The sequence below is a fragment of the Sphaeramia orbicularis genome, chromosome 18, assembly GCF_902148855.1.
Source record: "Sphaeramia orbicularis chromosome 18, fSphaOr1.1, whole genome shotgun sequence".
Taxonomy (NCBI): Eukaryota; Metazoa; Chordata; class Actinopteri; order Kurtiformes; family Apogonidae; genus Sphaeramia; species Sphaeramia orbicularis.
In genome coordinates this window covers 25147944-25171881 of record NC_043974.1, presented here as the reverse complement: position 1 = coordinate 25171881, position 23938 = coordinate 25147944, and the positions used below count along the sequence as shown (strand labels likewise).

General features: G+C 38.4%; 1 protein-coding gene across 3 annotated transcripts in view; it reads right to left on the bottom strand.

Moving 5' to 3' along the window:
* Positions 1 to 2102: 2102 nt before the first annotated feature.
* Positions 2103 to 23938, bottom strand: part of ppp1r14bb (protein phosphatase 1, regulatory (inhibitor) subunit 14Bb) — a 42000-nt gene continuing 20164 nt past the window's right edge. For all 3 annotated transcript variants that reach the window (XM_030161996.1, XM_030161997.1, XM_030161998.1), the window contains 3 exons: positions 5657 to 5740; positions 5001 to 5033; positions 2103 to 3218 (listed from right to left, as the gene is read on the bottom strand). In XM_030161996.1, the coding sequence (XP_030017856.1) occupies positions 3150 to 3218; positions 5001 to 5033; positions 5657 to 5740 (186 nt within the window). In that variant the 3' untranslated portion in view covers positions 2103 to 3149. The remainder of the gene's footprint in view (positions 3219 to 5000; positions 5034 to 5656; positions 5741 to 23938) is intronic.

Sequence of the window (23938 nt, the reverse complement as noted above, 5' to 3'; positions counted from 1 at the left end):
CACTTCTAAAAAAAACAACCAAAAAAATCTCATTTTGATTTTTCCAAAAAAGAAAAAAGGAGCGACAGAAGATCCGAGAGTCTCTGCTCGCTGCAGTTCTGCTCAGTAACGCACGGGTTTTTAAGCAGTATGCGTTACCATTTTACAAATGAATGTCTCCCGTTTATTTGGTTTGTGTAACATAAATAATACCTAAGGCAACATCCGTTTAAAAAAATAAAAAGAAAAGTGAAAAGAGGAGAGGGGAAGATGGGAGGGGGAGGGGAAGAGGGAGGAGGAGGGGGATGCAGGGGAGAAATGACAGAGCAGCAAGACAGATAAGGGCCTGCATGTGTGTGTTGTGTTCATGTGTGTGTTGTGGGTTCATGTGTGTGTCTTGTGTGTTCACCGTGTGTGTTGTGGGTTTGTGTGTATATATGTGTGTGTTGTGTGTTCATGTGTGTTTGTGTTGAGTGTTCATATGTGTGTTGTGGATTCATGTGCATGTGTTGTGTGTTCATGTGTGTGTTGTGTATTCATGTGTGTATGTTGTGTGTTCACCGTGTGTGTTGTGGGTTCGTGTGTTTATATATATGTGTGTTGTGTGTTCATGTGTGTGTATGTTGTGTGTTCATGTATATTTGTGTTTGTGTTGAGTGTTCATGTGTGTGTTGTGGATTCATGTGCATGTGTTGTGTGTTCATGTGTGTGTTGTGTGTTCATGTGTGTGTGTTGGGTGTTCACCGTGTGTGTTGTGGGTTCATGTGTTTATATATGTGTGTGTTGTGTGTTCATGTGTGTGTATGTTGTGTGTTCATGTATATTTGTGTTTGTGTTGAGTGGTCATGTGTGTTGTGGATTCATGTGCATGTGTTGTGTGTTCATGTGTGTGTTGTGGGTTCATATGTGTGTGTTGTGTGTTTATAGGTATGTGTTGCGTATTCATGTGTGTGTGTTGTGGGTTCATGTATGTGTGTTGTGGGTCTGCGTGTGTTGTGTGTTCACTTGTGTGTTGTGTGTTCGTATATGTGTGTGTCTGTGTGTGTGTGTGTGGACAGCTGAGGTCTGCCATCACAGCAGGTGTTAGCAATTGGTCACAGGAATCACATTCTGATTCTGCCTCTCCTATTGGCTGATGGGTTTCTGTCTCTGATCTGAATGGCTCAGGATCAGGACCAGACGGCGTTATTCGTGAAGGTGATTGGCAGCAGTGGTGGGGAAACACTCAGATTATGTGACGGCGAAGGACCTGTGTGTGTGTGTGTGTGTGTGTGTGTGTCTTCACTCCTGTGTTGTGGGTGTGTGATGGCGCCAGTGTGCACATCTGTGTGAGAGGCAGCTGTGTTTTGCTAATGTCTTTCCGTTTCCTCCGCCCCGAGGGTGGCCTGTGTGTGTGTGTCTGTGTGTGTCTCTGTGTGTGTGTGTGTGTGAGCGAGTTAGAGAAAGGAAAGAAAAAAAAAATGGTGAATGCATTTAGGCAGCTTCAATAGAAACAGCGACTGTCCTCCCCCCCTATTCAGCCGTCTCATTGGTGGGTGACAGGCGAGACACTTTCAGAGCTTCCACGTCCATGATGTGTCCACTCTGAACCAAACGTGAAATCTGTGGCAGATAATAATGTCGAGAGAAAAAAGGACACACAGTAGGGGAACGTAAAAGACAAAAAAAAGGGAAAAAATATCAAGGCAGCTTTGTTCTGGGTCCCCCTGTCGGACAGTCAGTTTGTATTTTGACAAAATGCACCCGAGAAGAAAAAAATAATCATAAAAACAGGAACCAGTCCTCTACTAGAATCAACCTTGTACAGAACAGCAGAATATACAGGCCAGAAAAATCACTCCTATTATGAATGTTGCTGTACAATATGTAGCAACACACACGTAGCATTTAGCAACACACAGACGTACACATGTATGTGCAGGCTGGACAGCAGTGGCTCCTAAAAAGCCCCTCATAACAACCACCGCACTACGCATTGGAGGAAAGAAAAACTTATTTTCATGTCTATTCAAGCACACTCGACCTAGAAGAACCTACACTACTCTAACCTCAAAGGAAGATCAGTGTATTTCGTCGAAAATTTGGTCGGACCCGTCGACCGCCGCAGCCAACCGCTGACTTTCTTTTTTTCTTGTTTTGTTTTTAGGTTCAACTGCTATTTCCAGGAGTTACATTTTCCTCCACCGAACCAAAGATATAACATACATTATTCTTGGTGGTTCAAATTTTCTTCCCAAAATGACACAGTGCAGATTCTTAACAGACAAGTCTTTTGGAAAAAAAAAAAAAAAAGAAGTCTTCAAATCCACCACTGTAGCAAATGCCTCTGAATAGAAGGGAAAATAGCAGACGGAGATTTACTGACCTCGAAAACGATATTGTTTTATAATAGAAAACCTAAAGTCGATCCCCACGCCCTCAAACTGAACTAGAAGATGTTAAAAAAGTGGACGCACTCCGAGTTCAATTGTGGGTTTTTTTCGGATAAATCTGAATTCCTTGAGCGAAGTTTAGGCCAAAGCTGAAAGCTGATTGGCTGCTTCGTCTGTACCATTCCCTCCTCCTCCAGAATCGTTCACCCTCCGCAATTTTCTTGGCCGACTTTGTCTTTGTAATTACGGGACTGATCTTAGCTCCTTTTCTCCTCCTCCTCATCATCATCTTCTTCATCTTCTGGTTGTTGCTGTTGTAGGCCGGGGACAGATGGAGGGTGGGAGGAAGAGGAGCCGAGCGAGGAAGAAGAAGAAGAAGAAGAAGAGCAAAGCCAAAGGAATGAAGGAGGAGTGCCTGGATTAAGACTGATAAATCACACGTCAGTTTCACTTGGTAATTTTACATCCTTTCCTCAAAGGTTCAGACAATCATGAGTGTTTTTTTAAAGTGTGGATGAAAAAGAAACTGCAATTTATGGGGCTTAATCCAGGCAACGTGAAGAGGGGGGGCAGAAAGAGGAGGGAACACAGTCCAGTTAAAGTGTCTCATGAATCCCTCGAAAAAATAGAGATGCAAGGAAGAGAAGTGAGGGGCGGTACGATGAAAGAACAGGTAGTAGCAGGAAGACAAAAGGTGAGGGCTGAGGTGTGGGCGAGATGCAAGGAATGAGAAGGAGGAAGAGGAAGGGCGGGGGGGTATGGGATGGAGGAGGGAGGGTGGGTAGGTGGGGGGTGCCATCATTTCTTCTGAGGTGTGGAGAGCTTCTGCATCCCTCGAATCTTGTCGAGCAGCTCTGAGATGAAGTCCTACGGGGAGGCAGGAGGGACAAAACACATGAGTAGGAGTTAGACATACAGCCCGTGGGCCAAAACCGGCCCATCAAATGCCGCTCGCAAAGGCTTGGCTCAACTCGGTATTCCTGGAGACCATTTCCATTACAGAACACTACTGACTTTATAGTAAAAGGATGTCATAGCGATGTGGCACGTTATTTCCATGTCGTCTGCTCAGAGAGTTGCTGAAAACTCGCTCGTTGCGTGTTGTCTCGTCTGAATTTTTACGTCGGCCATCAAAGACTGAATCTCCTCGACCGACCATGGTGTAGTTTTGGGCTGTTATCATGTGGATTAATGTACCACTATATTTACTGTCCACTTCCACATCTGATTTTGGAAAACGGCGGGTCACAGAGAAAACTGCCTGACCAGTCAGTGATCTGCAGTGTTACACGTCACGGTTTAGTATCACTTGGAACCTCGGTGGAGGTGATACCAAAAAACTAGTACCGGATACCAGATTCCAGGTCCTTTTTCATAATGGAAACGCAAAAAGGCCGAGCTGAACCGAGTCGAGTCGAGCTGATACCATGCAGTGGAAATGCGGCAAAAGGGTCTAATCCAGTCCATGGGATGAATTTATGGAATGCAAAAATTACACCGAAGATATTAACAATTAATGATGTTAAAATAATTTTAGTTGAGATTCCATGTGCAGACCAATATGATCTAAAGTGGGTCAAACCTGTACAATACAATCATAAAAACCTCTAAACAGTGACAACTCTAAATATTTCACAAAAAATGTGAATAAACTGAACAAAATAGAACAACCTGAAATATCTTCAGAGAATTAAGTGCAATTTGACCAATATTCTGCCTGTTACTAAATGTTTTGTGTATTTGTAGAGCCACTGTGATCTGTAAGTTGTAACGAACATGTGGAAATGAGAAGTTGAGGCAAAATATTGTTGAAATTGCGCTTATCTTTCTTAATACATTTCAGTTTTTTCATGGTTCGTTTTATTTACAGTTTTTTAGAGGATATGTGTGTAGATGTAGAAGCAATTTTACTTTGTTCACCCAAAAACACAGAAAAATTTGGAGTTGGCAATAGTCGCTTTTCCATTGGACATATGTGCAAAACTACCGATATTTACTACATATCATAAAACAGAAGTGCATAATGTTTTTTTTTTCCATTAAATCACAAATGCGATAATTTGTTTATTTATTGTTGTGAGATAACATGAGAAGTCATACCATAAACATGGCAACAAACGGAAATATCGTGTTGATTTACAGATATATTCACTATTATTACATATTACCCCTCTATCCCTTACTAAATGAAAACATTATTCAGTTTCCTGGTGTGTCCATACATACTGCGCCATGTTTCTTTTAAAACTCTTCTTCTTCGCTTGTTGTAATGTCCGTTAACATTCGTTTTTTTGTTGTTTTTTTTTTTAATTCACGTGACTCTAGTTGCAAAAAAGGTCTTTCCATCGCAGTTTTGTGTGATATACCGATTGCGCTACCCCTGAAAAACCACCTCTTACCAGTGCAAAAACTTTTAATCAAAAAACGAGTTTTTCCATTAGGTACATTTTTATCCACAAGTTATATTCGGTTATACAGTTGGAGGGTCAATAGAAAAGCAACTATTGTTTATAGATTTGGATGTTATTATTTGACTGGTCCGGCCCACTTCAGATCATACTGGGAGGATGTGGCCCCTGAACTAAAATGACTGTAGGAAATCAAAGGAGGTGCAAACAGAGGAGACAAAAAGGAGGAAAGACTTCTCACCTCAGTGGGTTTAAAACAGTCAACCAGCAAGTCCTGAAAAACAGACAGTACAAGGGTATAATTACAGCTTTAGTCAACTTTAAAACTTCTTTTTCTTAATATAAGTCATGAAACTGAAGACTTTTTTTATATCAAATCTGAAACTGAAGAAAAAATAAAAATACTGGATTGCTAAAGGTTAATTTCCCAAAATATTTTACAAAGCAACAAAACAAATCAACAAAACGAAGCACTTATCATCACCAGCAGCTAATATTAACTTTTTACAGTAACGTTGTAGTGAAAAAAAAAATAAAAAAGGCAAGATTCAACAGAGAAGTATGATTCTGAATCGCATTCTACAGCATAAATCAACTGTTTTAGATTTATTATAACATGCCTCTAGCTATTTTAACACATTCCTCGTTGTTCACCCATGCCACTAAAACTCGGGTGAATAGCCAGTTTTGCTTGTTTCTGCATGTCATTACAGGTTAGCAGACAGTGTGAGTGTTCCAAGTATCCTGTTCGCAAGCAAAATATCAGTTGAACTATTAAAAAAGTAAAATATAAGCTTTAAGATTGTAATGTCAGGGGAAAAAAACATCATAAAATCCCATTTCATTTATTGTTTCCTTGAATGTGATGACAAATGTAGGTGAATGATTTAGTCTTACCTTGACCCTGGCAGCTCGTTCAACATCACTGGGCATGTCCAGCAATTCATCCACGTCTATTTCAAGCTCTGGGATGGCCTCCTCCTGCAACAACATGGAAAAAAGAAAAGTCTGCTTAATGCACTGTTAGCTGGTTGTAGATCCCCTCCAATAACATTTCGAGATATAATTTTAAAAAAAAAATGCATCAGTGCTTAACAGTTAGTGCCTGATCATTAATTTAATTTAATTTAAAACTGTTAAAATTAAAAAGTAAAAGCTCCAATACATCCCAAGTATTTTTCATTTCTTACGCGTTCTTAAGTTTTCAGTTTCCATACCACAGCAAAAGTTACATTTACTACATTCAGCTTCAAAATATTTGTTTAGCCCCAAATCCTGGTCCTAAAGGGGTCATATTTTGCACTTTTATTAGTCTTTGGTATTTGGGGATGCTAATAGTTCCAAAAGTTTGAATTTGAACCCTCCAGGTGCTGCAAAGATATATTTATATTCATTTTGGCAAAAATCGAGTGGATTTCTACAGTCTGTTTTAATTTCTGCTTAATTTATTTTGTCCATAACTAGTTACGTCACAACATTTGCTCATATAAGGTCAAGACTTCCAACAAACATTTCTCCGAGTGCACCATAATTGTTTATCAGCAGCAGCGGTTGCAGTCCATACTTAAAATATCGAAAATATATCCAAACTTTGAGCCGATTTCTTAAAATGTTCAGTTGTTGATTGAATGGGACAGAGCAGCACAGCTAACAACCTGGAGGGGGTGGGGCAAGAAGTGGCTCATTTGCATTTAAAGGGCCAGCGCTCAAAACAACCTTTCTAGTGTCATTACTCAGAAATAGGGTTGAAGATGGACCTGTGGAGTTGAATTAATGAAGAATTCAGACCCAAGCATAGCATTTACAGTTTATGTAGACCACAGAGAAATGTTTTAAAATGTGTAATTCCATTTTAAAAAAGCAAAAATATCCTGTTTATTGGGATATATCCCTGAATCATTGAGAACGCATAAGTGTACTGTTCAGTTTTTGTTTATGTTGGGCTGAAAGGCTGTTATGACCAAATGGGTTGGAGAAGAACCTCCTTCAATACATCTGTGGAAGTCTTTGATATCAGACTATATTACTCTGGAAAGACTAAGATTTTATATTAACAATCAGAAGGATGACTTTACAGCAAAGTTTGGAAAAGTGTTGGAATATTTGGGAACTCAGACTGCAACTACCTGAAATAGACTTAATACAGACTTTTGAGATCATTGCTGTGGACATATTTTGGATCTGCTATACATTTCATACAACCTGTATGCACTGCGCAGGACTGTATAATTTTGAAAGTGTTCAATAAAAAGAATGTTCAAAAAAAAAAAAAAATCACTCCTTTAAATACGTGATATAAATGTTCAGTGAATCCCAATCACAATGAGCAAATATGAAAAACCACAAAGCCAGACTTAAATGCCACCGACAAGGATCCAAAGGTAACACGAGGGCACATGGAACGAATTCCGCGTCATCATCTCTATTCTTAGTGCTTGTTTTTATATTATGTAGTGGTCTGGAAATAACCAGCCCAGACATTTCTGTCTGTGCATGACGTGTGGGCTGACAGAGGGGGTACCGCTGCAGACCACTAGAGGGAGACAACATGCCAGAAAACAGGGAAGAGACAAAGAAAAGCAGGTAGGTATGTTTTTTTTAGGATTTGAGAACTATCTGTCATTTTTATGGACGAGGACAGACAGACAGCTTTGTTAGAGTTGACAATAAAACCTCAAAAAAATTTAAGATAGAAAAATTAGAGTGTTCTTCAACCTTTTGTTGTTGAGTGTTTTACACAGGTAGATCAATGAAAACCTATAAGCTGCCCACTGTCTCTGTTGCCTCCAGTGATAAATGCTGGTGTAGTCTAAGAGAAAACCATTACATTACAGCCAAAAAATATGAAAACACACACACACACACACACACACACACTGTAAGCTCTTTTTAATTCAAGCAAAGCAATTACTGTCTGATTCTGATAAGCTGATCCCCAAAGTGATGTTTAAGAGCACACTCGCCTCTGGGAAGCTTTGAGATACAGTATCGTTTATTAAATAAATAATAATGATAGGCAGTTCACTGTAAGTTCATCTTTTTGGCCCCGCCTCCTCTCCAGCTCACCCAATCACCTCTTTTTTTTTTTTTTTTTTCTGAAAGTGGTTTAATAGTCTCCCCCTTCACTCCCTGTTTCTCCATCTGTCCCACTCACACACTGGCTCAGTGTGTTCTATCAAAGCAGTTCACCACTGGTGACAAAAACAACACACACTCCTGCAAACACTCGTTTCCCCTCTTTTCTACTTCAATTGCTACCCTATATTCATGCCATTCTCCTCCAGGAATCTCGCTCCCGCGTTCGTCCTCCCCCTCGGTTAGAGTTGCCCACACCAGCTGTCTCTGCACCTGCCCAACTGCCCCCTACTCCATCATACACACACACACACACACACACACAAAGTTGCACATTTACACAAATGCTCAGACAGGCAGGCGCAGCATGCATGAGTGTGTCACATTATCCAAAAGGTGTCTGGGTTTTTTTTTTTTTTTTGCATTAACCACCACACCCTTTCTATTACATCCACATACGGATTAAAGAATTAAAAAAATTGGTTTTAATAAGTCTGAGCTGGATGAAAAGTGGGTGTACATTAGGGTGTGTGGGGTTTTCAGATTTAATGCTGAGCAGGACGGCCTGTATGTGTGAGATAGAGACCGGAGGTGACAGACAGACTTACTGTCAGCACAGTAACACACACACACTATACACCACAACACAGTCAGAGTATTGACACGTGCACACAATAGATGACAGTAAAGACATTTCGGCAAAGGGAGGAGCCACTACTGCTTTAACTTAACTCACCAACTCACACATATAAGCCGATTTTATGACAGAACGGCGGAATCAAAGCACAGGCAGACACATGCATTCAGTAGGTGCAGTACTTCACACACACACACGCACACACACACGCACACACACACATGCTTACACTGCAGACTTATCAAAGCTGTCTGTGACTCACACACACACTCAAACACACTCACAAAGCCTGAGCTGTACAACATGTGGGGTCCATGTGCTACAACACATGCACAGAAGAGTGGGAGAAAAGCAAGAATGAACAAAGAGACAAGTCTTTAGTGTGGCTTTTAGTCAGCCACGTGGGTCTGGTACAGATTTGTGCCCTAAAGTTTATCTGGCTGTTGAGATTGAAAGAACCATGAGAATGATTAGCAAGATACTGTTAAATCTCTGGCTTGGGGGTGGGGGGTGGGGTTTGGAGCAGGGAATGCCAAGAGGAAGGAAGGAAGGTAAGAGGTTAAGGATCATATCGAGAAGAGGGAGCAGCTGAGTGGAGCAGACGAGAGGGAGGGAGGGATGTTGAAAAAGGCCGGAAGACAGGCTTCAGAGAGGAGACACAAAGAAAGCAGGGAATCACGAGGGAGGATTTCCAAAACCATCCTCCAGACTGACTCGGTGAACTAGTACGGAGTCTGGAGGGGCTTTCTGCTGGCTGTGCAGATGGGATCTGGGCTAAGAGACGGCTACAACACACTGGCACACCCCGGGGGCATGTAAACAAAGGGCTACAGTGTGGAGCAGTTTAAAGTAGGCCTGGAATCACCACCTCGTGTTTGTAGACCTGAACCAAACAGTTAACAAGGACTTTACAACCATGTGTCCACACTCATACAGTATCATTCAATAAAAAACAAACAGCAGTTTTTTTGTCAGATTAAGTAAATAATCTCTAACGTCTTCATTCAAAGGGGATATATGTGATATTGATATTCCAAACTCTTAACAGCAGACGGAAGTCACATATCAGAACACACTTAGAACCAAAACCACTATGTATCCACAGACTGCACCATTCACTGAATTAAGTCTGAAGCCCATCTGTACTAAACTAAAACTCATAGCTTCTTATTTTGACCGAAGCTCAAAATAACACTGTCTTAGAAGCGTCACATGCCGCGTTTGCTGATAGTTTACATCAGTGTTTCTCAACCTTTTTTGAATGAACGCTCTTTTTGTCATCTTGAGCCTCCTGTCACAGTTTAGTCTGAACTGTAGATCAGCACACATCAGCTTACCAAAGATAGTGACATCCCATATTAACTTTATACCTTAATGAGCCTCATAATCAAACTCATCCATGTAGAAGAAACACTGATTTCAGCATTAAACTCCATTCTTTTCATTTAGAGCTGTGTCCAGTGCTTCTAGTTTATATTAGCCCTTTCATGCATGAATTATGAGAACCTCAGTCGAGATTTTTTTTCCTGAGTGTTTTTATTCCTCTTTAGGCATGAAAAAAAAACAATGCAATTGAAATTTTTGTTTTTTTATGAACCTATTTTTCATGGAGTTACAAAAATGTCCACTCAGCTGGACACCGTGCATTTAATTTTTGAGGCAAAAAAACAGGTGTATTTAAAACCTATCGCCAGAAAGTGAAAACTATGAAATAAAACCATTTTTCATGCAGCTAATCTTATGTTTTCTAACATTTTAACATACTCTAATACTAGTTATTACTCACTTCATAGAGATAATATGTAAAAAAAACCCTTTTTGATTATGAAAACTTCTAAATTACAGTCTAACAATTAACTATTGATTTACAGTAAAAACATATTTCAGCAGATCAGGTTTATAAAGAACAGCAAAGTTACAGTAATGGTATGAATTGCAGTGTATGTGATGGTGTTGTGTTGGATGATACGAAACTGAAACAACAAAACCCATAAATATTCAGGGTGGGGAAGCAAAATTTACAATATTTTGAGGCAGGGATTGAAAGACAGTGTATGACCACTTAGTTTATTGAAAGTCATGAGAATTTATTTGCCACAAGAAAATTTACATAATAGAAAATGTTTTTATTCTATGTGTCCTCCTTTTTTCTCAATAACTGCCTTCACACGCTTCCTGAAACTTGCGCAAGTGTTCCTCAAATATTCAGGTGACAACTTCTCCCATTCTTCTTTAATAGTATCTTCCAGACTTTCTGGTAATAGTTTTGCTCATAGTCATTCTCTTCTTTCCATTATAAACAGTCTTTATGGACACTCCAACTATTTTTGAAATCTCCTTTGGTGTGATGAGTGCATTCAGCAAATCACACACTCTTTGACGTTTGCTTTCCTGATTACTCATATGGGCAAAAGTTTCTGAAAAGGTATGGATAATAGTGTTAGGTATGATTATGACATCAATATATGTTTGGTTTCAAAACAATTGACGTAGTGCCTGCTGAAAAAAAACAACTAAATGTTCATTGTACATTTTGCTTCCCCACTCTGTACAAGAGAACAGCTGTAGAATAGCTGTCCACTGTAGTGACCAGTATGCATGAAAGGATTAGAGTCAGTTTCTTTGACTCTAAAAGTTATTTCCTGGTGGTTCTCTTCCCATTTGGTCACTTTCTGACCCTTGTGGCATTCGTTTTCCTCACCATGTGAGACCGACAGAGTGACTCACTACACAAAAACTCACCAACAAATCTGGTGGACCATCATTATGAATATATTCAGTTCATATCTCTACAATATATTAGAATCTTTGGTGGAACACTAATGATGATTTTAGAAATACTACATATTAGGGATGTAAACAATGAATCGACTATCAATTAATTGTCGCTCAATTAAATTACAAGAAATGTCAGTTAATTGCCCTTTTCCATGGTGGTATTTGTGGTGTCGACACTGCCTAAACTAGGCTTCCCCCGCGTGAACCTCCTCTCCATGGTGTCAGGTAGTGATGCAAAGTCAGAAATGCTCATTTCTTCTAAACTGCCCCTCAACAGATCCATTTATTTTATTTAATTTCTCTGCAGAATTTATTTTGTTATACTACTTAAATGTCATTGCCTGTACTATATCCCTAATGGTACAATAAATCAATCATTAAGGAATATTACATGCTTTTTTCATGAAGTAAATAAACAATATGTTTCTTTTATTCTTATAGACCAGGGGTGTCAAACTCATTTTAGTTCAGGGGCCACATTCAGCCTAATATGATATAAAGTGGGCCGGACCAGTAAAATAATATCAATAATAGGATGAGAACTTTTGAGTGAAAAAAGTAAATTCTGTAATGAAAATGTTTACATCTATGAATTGTACTTGAACATAACATGAGCAAATATGAACCTGAAAAATCTTTAGTAAAATAAGTGCAGTGTTAACAATGTTACGCCTTAGTTTATCATTTATACATGTTTATCACAACTTAGAGATCACAGTGGATCTACAAATAAACAAAACATTAAATAACAGGGAGAATATTATTAAAATTCCACATATTTCTTTTAAGACATTTGAGGCCATTCACATTATTTGTTAAAGGCTAGTCTGTAAATGTCAATATTTTTGTGTAATTTTACTTTTTTACACTAAAACAAAGAGACAAATTTACATTTTTCATTATTTATAGGTTATTATGATAGTATTTTACTGGTTCTGATCCACTTTAGACTGAAATGACCTGAAATGATTTTAACACACTTGATTGTTCATATCCTCAGTGTAATTTTTGTATTTCGCAAATTCATCTCATGGGCCGGATTGGACCGTTTGGTGGGCTGGATTTGGCCCCTGGGCCGCATGTTTGATGCCTGTGTTATAGACCCTATTGAAAGAAAAATTCAGGTTCACAGGAAAATCACTGCTAACACTGGTCTACAATTTTTTAGAAATGATTTGCTTCAGAGATTAAATGTGCTAAATGTTACGTATTTTAATAAGATTAATTGGAAAATAAATGACAAAAGTGCCGGTTTGCTGATGTTTTCAAGGTATATGATTAAGTGTTATTGCACATATATATTGGTTTATGTACATTTATATAATAGTTTTAGAAATCTTCCACTAAATAGAACCTGTAAAGTGAATGTATTCTAATGTGCAGACAGTGTTTTGAAGTAGATCTTGTAGCTCTGAGACAAATATTCCCTTTGAGTCAAACTCATTCTCTCGTTAATTCTTGAATTTCACATTTTGACCCAAGGCTGTATCTTGGAAAGTTCAGCCAACCAGCATTTTTGACTTGATTTTTCTTTATCAGTGACTCTCATGTGGTAAAATTTCATTACTTTTATTCTGGAAGCATTTTCCTTGTAGACCAGTGTAATCAGTTAGTCGTTAACCAATCGACAAGGTCAACCAACTAATGATTATTTATTTATTTATTTGACAGGGACAATGCAGTCAAACATAGTTGCAGCTAATGTGATGCATATAGAGTTTAGAGATAGTGCTAATTCTCAACTCCAGTCCCCGGTTGGGCTCTTCTACAACATTCCAGAACAGTATAAAATATACATCATTCTAAAAAATCATACCATACAATTCAATAATCCAGTGTTGCATTTGATGAATTAATCGCTAATTTGCATCCTTACTACATATAAATACTACTTTCAGCCTCAGTTTCAGATTACTACTTGTACCAGACGATCTCATGTCATTGAGAAGTTACTCCCCCACATCTGTGTTCTGTACGGCTTGTTCTCATGAGATAAGAGGAGTTTTACTCAGATTTCCTTGCATTATCCCCCTGGATGTGGTGCTCAGGCTCTACGTAACATGCCACTATACCCACATAAGTGAACCATGCGTATCCATTATCTCCTCATCCTTTGAGGTTTGACTCTTCTGAAGGACTGATTTGAGTTCAGTCTGCGTGCGATGAAAGCCTCCTGAATTCCACCCAAAATACTGTCAAAACCTTCATTCATTATACAAAAGCAGGCTCCACAGAGGCAGAATGAAGCCACGAAGAAAACACAACAAAAAAATTAAAATCGCAAAACCCCAGTCTCAATTTGCATGGGGTTAATATTCTCATAGAACCTCTGTTTTTGGTGGTAACTCATTTGCGGTACAATTTTGTGAGTGCACTTGGGGTTGAAATTCCCTCAAGGTGTTGATGAGAATGGGACAGACACATTTTACATTTCACAGTGAAATCCGCCCCAGCATCTGAGTGTTTGATATATGACATTAAACGATACAGAACAGCTTCACTGCTTTTTTTTTGTGCGTAGCTTCTCAGATATGAAAATCTACTCGAGGGATGAACTCTTCAAAAAGACGTCTGCATTTTCCGAACATCACGGTGATGAAGAGCGCTTAGATTGACACGCTACGCTCACTGTGTCGAATAAGGCAATCACGGAGTTGATCTGATTTATCAGCGGCTCATCTATTTGAAAAAAATCAGTTGGTTTCGCTCCTTATTGCAGACTTTACTGAACTTTTGCCCCTTCTGTCGGGCATTTCATGAACATATTCTGCAGATGAGTCGATGGCGCAGTCCTGCTTTGTTCCCGGTGGTTCAGCGGAGTGAGGGCTTTATCCGGCTCATGGTGTATGGTGTGATCCTGGCATGATTTGTCAGCCCAAAATCTCCTACTGGGCTGTAATCCGGTAACTGTGAAGGTCAGAACAGCATTCTGAAATGCAAGGTTTTGATTTTTAGCATCGGGATAAGATTCTTCGCTGCCACTCGGAAAGACAAATTGGAAATTGGCGTATAATATATCGCGGCCTTTCAATTTAATTATACTCTTCCTGACAGCCTTGCAAATACGATTCACACAGCGTCGCCCTGATGTGAAGATGGACGTGGAGAGCGAGCAACAGACAGGAGGCCGCCAGCAGAATGAAGCACAATGAAATGTGACAGTATGAGAGCGTATTTGTGTGTGTTTGTGTGTGTGTATTTTACAGTACTACTCCTCTGGCAAGGGGTTGTGTAGCGGTGCAGGCTTGGACAGATCAAATGCCAGATACGACTCCCTCACCGGAAAACCATAAGCTGCACACACATACATACACACAACTAGGTCACTGGGCTCGTACTACAACAAAAAGGCCCATCATGGCTACTGTAAACATCTACAGAAAAGGAACTGATGAGAAAGAAATGATGCAAGGAAGTTTAGTAAGACTAGATTTGTTAAAAAAAAAACTCAATCATGAGACTTTACTTTTTGTTTGATTCTGACTGGCCTCATTTTTTCTCCACAAACAGCTGAGACACACATAATGTTGTTATATAGGCTCCACTCACTGAAAGATATATCAGTGTGGGAAGCTCTCCGAGTTGTCTAAGTAGGTCACGGAGGCCACCTACAAAGATTACACAGCATGTTTTTGAGCGAGAACACACTACACAAGCACCTTCTCAATTCCCTCCGTAATAGATGATGGATCGCTTTACTTTTGTTTTCCTACTTGGGCTAAAAGTGAGGGGACACCAATACCAATACGGTGTTTTGGCTGGGAAGGATGCAGGACCAAAGAGTGTGAGAGACAGAGGGAAGTGATGGCTGGTCAGACAGGATGGAGGAAGGAGGAAGAGGAAGGAGGAGGAAAAGTCGGACATGTGGCATTAAACAATGCAGCCATTCGCTTCAATTTCCGTGTTTATGTGTTGACAATGGCGACTACTGTGTCCATTAAAATTAAATACTCATGCCGACTTTGAGATGTACAGTGGTGGAAAAAATTATTAGACCATTAAAAGTCATCAAAAACAATGGTTACGCAATCAAGTACACTGTAAAAAAATGACTAGAATTATCACCAAAAAGTTGTAAAACTGCAACATAAAAAAACTGTAAGTGGCAATACAATGCAAAGTTGTTTATTTGAAAAGATTTTTGTGTTAACGATTGAATCAAATATACCTGTAGTTTTTACAGGAAGAGTATGTGAACAAAACCAGATTTGTAGGTAGAAATGATGTATTTCTATTGTTTTTAGAAAATAAAACTGTAAATTGAAAAACAATGTGGTGCCATTTTAATTGCAAGACCATAATGTTGAAATAACGGCCTATTTGCTTTTTTATAGATATATAAAAGTTATAAAAAAGTGAACATTTAACAATGTAACATTTTAAATTTGTAAATTAATGGGTTGGTAGAGTTGGTAGAGTGGCTCGTCCAATAACCAAAGGGTTGGTGGTTTGAATCCTGGTTCTGACTGTCCATATGTTAAAGTTTACATGGAAGACACTGAACCCTAAATTGCTCCCAGTTGGACCTGGTGGTTTTGGAAAGTGCTTTGGACACCATGAAGGTGGAGAAAATGTGCCAAATAAGTGCAGTCCATTTACCATTTAAATCGAATGGTAAATCTGCATGTTTAAAATGTTAAATCTACATGTTACTCTGCAAATATGTTTACAGTTGGATGTGTTTTTTACAGTGTTGTTCTGGAAACCACAGCTGCCAGTTTTTTTCCGTAAAAACAACAGGATTTTTTTTTTTGTCAGTGTACTAACTCCTGTGTGTATCATGTGATTAAAACAGACAGAAAAGAAAACATGGAATGCCTAAAAGCACTGTTTTTGTCAGTACAATGCCATAGATATTGATGTAAGAACTGAAGTGATTTTGGTTATTATCAAGAAAACATGGAAAATGGATAGATATCAGCTCTGAAATTAAACTCTTATGAGCTATTTTTGTTGTTAACATTATATTTATCCAAACAAATGTACCTTTAGTTGTACCAAGCATTAAAATGAACAAGAAATTGAAGAAAACAAGGGTGGTCTAATAATTTTTTCTGAGACTGTATTTTTTCTGTTGATTCATCTGTTGATTATTTTCTCCTTTTATCAATTAGCTGTTTTATCTATAAAACATCAGAAAACATATTCACGGGTGTGTCTCAATGCTCAAGGTGGCGTCTCTTTTGGTTTTTTTGGTTCACAACCCGAAAGATTTTCAATCTGTCACAGAAGAGAACAGAAACCTGACAACATTAAATTTGAACAAAGCTGGTATTTCCCCATTAAAAATGATCAGAAAATCCCTTATTAAACACAAATATTGTCAAATTGTTTTAGTAGTTGACAACTGATTGACCAACTGTAAACTTTTCTGGTTAAATATAAATGCAATTTCCTTGTTTGCTGACAATGGAAGATGCTAAATAAATGCACTTCACTAAAATGTCAGTACAAGATCCCTCCTTAAGAGTTTTTGTTTGTTAATGTGTTTCCATTAATGTGTAATTGTACATTTTCAACAGTAATTTTAAGGCGCATGTCCACCTGATGGGTTTTACAGATGTCTTTTAAAGGGAAGTCTGTTTAAGAAGTGTTATCTCAACAGTTTAATTGATCATTTGATTCCCTTCTTAACACTTCTTTAACATTAGGTGTGTTTCTGCACTGTATTTATTGCACATGAAAGTGTTTATAGAAAGTGAAATTTAACTTTGCCACATTTCACTTAAGAGTTTCTTCATTTGCATAAGCAGGGTTTCTACAGGTTTCTACAAGGTCAATTTAAGACTTTTTAAGACCTTTTTAAGACTATTTATAACAGAATTGAATGCCCATTTCACAGCCATACTGGCAAAACTCCTAGAACTTAGGAAAATGTATTTATTTACTCTAACACCTTGATTTCCATCGTTCTGAGTCATTTCTCACTGGGGGCAAAGTTAGCGATAACTGGTTCCTAATTTCAGTATAAATTGTCGGGTGGAACTGAGTCAACTAATGTTACTTTCTTTGCAGCTTGGACATTTAACAAACACATTAAAAACACAATACAGCGAAGACGTTTATAGCAACATAACTTAAGACCTACCATATCAAATGTAATACTTTTTAAAGACTTTTTCAACGTATTAAATGCAGATTTGTAAATTCAAGACTTTTTAAGAACTCTGTTAAGGTATTTGAATTTTTTTTTTGCAGAAGAATAAATTTTGACACTTTTTTTGAAGAAATTCTAATGTAGAAAACATTTAACCTCAGCTGTTTGATGTGTATTCCCAGATTTTCCAAAGTATGATGACATGTTTTATACATCAGATAGTGTGGACTGATGGAAGAGATACCACAGCCATTTTAAATAACATGAAACAACATAATGCTCTGCTTCTCATACTTGTTTTTTAGAGACATTTGTGACCTGCTGGTGGCGCAACACGGCCTGGAATACTAAGTTTCTGAAAATGCACATAATACATTTTCATTTTTGTGACTTTTCTGCAGCTACTCAACATTAACATCTTTGGAAAAGGGATTGATAAGCGTGTGCTTTGTGTTTCAGACGTGACCATCGAGCAGTTCCTGGAGCACCTCCTCTTTTCGCATTCATATGAGATGGAAATGAAGCAGCACTGGTTCAAAATGTGGATCAAAGGTCCATGAGTTAAGTCTTATTCCATCTTTTTTTGTCCTTTTCATCTCGTTTTGTCTGTTCTTGTTATTTTCACATGTTTCACCTTTTTAGATCGCCATCATTTTTCTCTTCTTACTATTTTATGTCCAATACTTCATCTCTGCATTTCACTAATTCTGTTTTAATTTGGAAAATGAATTACCCATGTCATTGTATTGCTTGGAATTTTACTGCTATTTGACGACTCAGTAAAAACTATTCTGTGACCTAACGTTTAGGAAAAGCAGAGGTAATTGGTTAATTGCTACAACTCCTTTTCCACTGCATTTTTCCTTTTTTTTTTCATACATCTTTCCGTTTCATTGTGGAAAATGTGTGGAACATACACATGGACTAACATTATTTCTCCCTCACATTCGAGCCTGCGTTTCCTTTCGACTCCATCTGCACTGGGACTCTTTGTACCGAGGTCCTTTTGCTGAGTATTTATGTATATGCATTAGAGAGTGGATAAGAGTGTGTGTGCTCCATTAAAACTATTACCTTAGGCTGGCTGACTTGGCTCACTGACACAGGTACAGAAACTGCCAATGACAAGTTCAACCCACTCAGTCGCTCTGCAGGCGACATAGCTGAGATAGTTTCAGTGTGAACACGGCTTCTGTAAATCAACATACACACATACAGTTCACACTAACATTGGCACATTTTTAAGCGAACAATGATGGAGGCTCGAGGCTTAAACAGGATTCGGCAGCTATTTGCATGATTATATTTGAATAAGGATACAATCAGGGGATTTAATAGGTAACCTTCCTTCAGAAAACTCCTATCATATGCATGTGAAGGCCTGTTTATGGCAAAAGAACTGAGGAACAGAGAATAAGTGTAGTTTCATTTTCGAAGCTGCAGTTTCCCAGTTTGGAATCAATAAAGTCTGTCTGTCTGTCTATCTATAGGGGTGTAAGAAAATATTGGTTCTGCAATATATTGCGATATTTCATTTCACAATACTGTATCGATATTAAAAGCACTATATCGATATTTTTAGGTATTTATTCAAATGCAGATATTGTGGAGGTTAATTTTTCTTTTTTGTTTATATTTTATTTAACACCCTTTTTATTAAATAATGTTAATTCCTTGGTTGGGATTGCACAAAAATAATGTTATGATGTTGGTTACGAACTAATATGAACATTTGAACTGGACCTTAAACTGTAATGTCTGTAAAACACAGAGGAAAAAGGTGGGATATAGCATTAGATCCTGTTCTGATCATATAAAAATGTGTTTAGTATTTGTGCATATTTCTGGTGTAATTCAATTCTTCAAGGAAATAATCATAAAAAAAGAAGCAAACAAAAAATTGCCTTTTTAACAGTATCATGATATATTGTGATATATCGTATCGTAATCCTAGTATTGTGATTTGTATCGTATCGCCAGATTCTTGCCAGTACACAGCTCTATCTATCTATCTATCTATCTATCTATCTATCTATCTATCTATCTATCTATCTATCTATCTATCTATCTATCTATCTATCTATCTATCTATCTATCTATCTATCTATCTATCTATCTATCTATCTATCCCCACATGATTTGACAAAACACATCACTACTTTTTACCTCTGATCTGGTAGAAAGTGCATCAATTTCTGTAGGCAATTCTTGTCTATGTCTTACGTGACTATAAAAATAGAACTTTCTTTTATTGGCTAAATAAATATCTTGAGGTAGTAATTCATGGGAATCTTGTGACTAACAGTTTTTTGTGTTAATCCAAATTACCACTCGCACAAAAGTACGAGGCCAGCATAGAAACAGTGGAAAAGTACTGGGCTTATACCCATTTCCTGCCACGCTTCTCTTCAATCTTTTTATCTTCCCGTCTCCCTTGATGCTTTTCCTCTCCCATTGGCTGTTGTTATAAATCACCGGTTGATAGCCAATGGGCCACCTTGCCGCAGGCGTGCTACTACAACGAGATAATGAGGAAGACAATGTAAAAGAAGACAGAGTCACCACCGAGGGGTCAATAAGGGTGCAGGGATTAGAGATGCATTGTGTCAGTCATCGCCTGCTGCTTTCCATCTCCTTTCTGTCTCACGCACATGCACACGGCTGCTTATCAGGAATCTGCAGGTCGTACAAAAACAAGCACATTATTGTTGTCTGCTTCCCTTTAAGGCTGTCCTCTTCAACGCTTCTCCTTTTCCCTGTGTAATTAGTTTGGACCCCTAAAAATAAAGCCCTTAAAAAAGTCTTCTTTGTACCTCTTAGCAATAAAAAAAAGGGTTAAACACAGGAGAAACCAGCTATTTCCTGTCTAGGCACGTGACCTTGGCAGATAGTGGAGTTTAGGGTGGGGGGCGGGGTGGGGGGTGGGGGTAAATGATATCTGTGGGAAGTGGCTGGCTGAGTTTAAGAAAAACTATAAGCAAGCAGAACAGACATATCGATGTTATTTGTGTGTGGGATCACAATCAAGATAAGTGGTAACTGGCTGGTGTTATGAGTAGCCATAAACCACAGCGATCCATAATCAATACAATGCAATGTACTTAATCCACTGTGGGGTGTGCATTTAACATTCTGTATGTGTTTCCGTGCGCCTGTCATTTGCATGCGCACTTGCGGCTGATTTTCATCTCTATAGCGCAGCTAATCAGTTGGATGCACTTCCTCACAGGAAGAATATGATGTCCTGTTTTGAATCATATGAAAAACAGAAAGAGCTACAGGCAAAACAGCTCCACTGAAGTGGACTCTCAAAGCCTGGGTAGAGACTGGAGGATATCATTTGTTTGTTTAATTCTGCATTTATTTGTTACAGAGCACATGGGGCAGTTTGCGGTCAGTCTGATTAGTTTCTATAATACGCTATGTTTATATTGGGAGTCACAGATGATTTGTGAAAAAAAATCATAAATGGAATTTCCCATTATCATTTTTATTTGTCTGCAGAGGAAGTGGCAACCACTAACTCAGAAGTGATTGAAATATCTGTTTTAAGATTTGATTCTTTTTCGTCCCGTTTGACTACAAGAGGCTTTAAAGATTCAGGATATGTCATCAATCCTCCTACTGGTTTTCTAAAAATGATTCCCATCCACAGGCACTATCTCTACCCGTAAAGGAGATTTCATAAATATAAGTCCATGTATTACAGCTGAGAGTTGCCTCTTAGATAAAATAGTTAAAAACCAAAATAATAAATGAAATGGTTTTCATGTAGCAGGATAAAATGAGTAGCCCAAGGGTTAGGTTAATTTCTGTGAAGACGTCAGCTAACAGGTACATATTCAAACTCAAAGCCAACATAAATAGGACAACAGAGGCTCAAAAAACTGCAAGTATAAGGTTAATAATAGTAATTGATTTGTGTGGAAACATCACTATTAGCATTTAGAGATTTTTAGGACAGGTTGATTGATAGTGGGTTTTTAAAGGTAGTTTAGAGCAGCTAGATAAAGTAGTCAATTACTTAAATATCAACCCACCCCCCCTCCTCTCCTTCCTGTAAAAAAATAGAAATTGATAACAGTTCTATTTTTTTTTTTTAACATTTTGCTCTCATTGTTGAAGGCCTGATCACACATATTGCCTGTCTGTAAAATAGTACATCCTACATGCAGAATAAAAACATTTTTATTATTTCATCAACCAAAATGCATGTCATATGCAACAGTTGGGTCTAGTTTGTAGTTGTTGATAATTAGCCTGTTTCCTGGTAAACCTACACATGCAGTTACATCATTAATCAGTGTTTACACTTTTCTTTATTGTAGATGTATAATTGAATAAATGCACCAAACATTGCACTATTGTAATGAAAATGCAAAGGTATAGCACCAAGTAAACCAGAGTAGTCACCTTATGGTAAAAGGTTGAGAAGGTTCAATATTTTTTCCACAGCAGGGTCAAAATGGCTCTTTAGATTTAACAGACTACTGACCCCTGCATTAGACACTTGGTAACTAATATTTGGTATTGGTCGATGCTTGAACATAGTTCTACTGATACAGGGTTCCTACAGGTTCCTGCAAGTTAAATTTAAGACTTTTTAAGACAGCTTAGAACAGAATTTAATGCCTATTTCATGGTCATACTGGCAAAAATTTATGATACCTAGAGTTTGGGGAAATATATTTATTTACTCCAACACTTTGATTCCCGCCATTCTGAGTCATTTCTCACCGAGGGCTGCAAAGTTAGTGATAACTGGTTCCTAATTTCAATATAAATTGTCGGGTTAGAACAGGTGGAACTAAGTAGACTAACGTTACTTTCTTTGCAGCTTTGACATTTCCCAGACACATTTAAACACAATACAGCAAACAAGGTTATGGCAACATAACTTAAGACCTACCATAACAAATTTAATACCTTTTAAGGTATTAAATGCAAATTTGTAAATTCAAGACTTTTTAAGACCCCGTGGGAACCCTGTGATGACTGTAGTGAAATGTCCTATTGATACAGATCGATCCATCTTTAACATCTAGTTTATAGTTAATATGGGTTAGTGCTTGAGCTCATCAGATTGTGTTTTGAGAATAAACCAGACAGATGGTGTAAAAAACAGCAATGTCAAATGGAAGGTAATTCTTCAGAAGCACAAACTATAAGCAAACATTTTTCCATTTAGATGAACTATGGAAAATACCTGCTTATACTACCGTGGAAAAATGGACACGTGTACTTCCTAAATAGTGGCACAGCATTAAAAACCTAAAAACAACAACTCCTCATTTAGCACGAGCCACCATCTGCTTAGATTCAGACCTGTCAGCCCCCCTGCTATCTCTGCACAGATAAAATGCAAACAGCTCTGTCATGTACAGTAAAAAGAAGCAGAGCCTCCAGAGTCCGGTGGCAATGATGTGGGCATGCCTTTGTGTCCGAGTGCTGTGTGGGTTGCTCCAGACTTATTGCCACAGAAAGCCAAACCAAACAGGCTCCAAGTACACAGGCCGTGTCCTAGCGTGATGCCAGGAAACATTCGTCACTATAATTAGGTCTCAGGCGCAGTACTTTCGGTACATCTCGCACTGTAATTAGGAGAAAATAATGTATACACAGTAAAACACAATGTACCGCGACTATTGATAGATGATTCTCACACTCATTTTGCAAAAAGTGTGTTGGGTGAAATGACTGTCACCCAACCTTGAACCCGCTGCAGCTGCCTACAGTCATAGCCGCTCGTTGTACGGTTGAGTGGTTCACACATCAGCTTGTTCAGCCTGACTAGAGAGCTCAGTGTGTTCTGTGTGTTGACTGGTCATGTCTGTGCTGCAGCCTGTCTGGGAGGAAGATGCTCTGCCGCTGCCTTCAGGGTCACCACCAGCCCTGTGAAGCTTGGTAACCATGTGGCGCCGCAGCCAAGGCCAGAGGTATGACACTGAATCACACATAACTGCAACATGCGGGTTTGTCACTTCTAATTCAAATGATTGGCTTAAAGGTGCCCTGCCACATGTATTTCATTACTTTTGCGGTAATGTCTGAAGTCCTACCATTTTTTTTCTTAAGTTTCAAGCCATTCTAACACGGCATAGAAAGCCTACAGGAAGACTCTGCTCGATTCGCGCCAGTTCTCATGAATTTTCAACATGCTAATCTGCTTGACTCTGATTGGCTAACAGCTAGCCAGTGAGAGCCTGGCTTTTCAGTAGACTGCTGTGATGGTACTGCTCTAGGCTTCAACAACAACCCTATTGCGAAGCCTCTGCTGAACTCGTCAAAGTTGATGAAGTCATTCTCCTCAAAATGTGAGGACCAGAGTTAATTTTGAATTATAGCAGCGTTTTCCAATCCGTGTATCATTCGTTCATTCGTTTTTCAATTTAAAAACAAAAAACAAAAAAATGACTCGTTTTTTTGTTTTTCATTTTCAAAACCAGAATGAAAAACTGAAAACGGTTTGTTTTTCCATTTCCCAATTTTGTGCTCAAATGAAAAATGGAAAAAACGGATTACGACTGTTTCATCCGATTTAGCTTTTTTCAGTATAGTTAAGTTGTCTGACCCGGAAGTAGTCATTACTAGG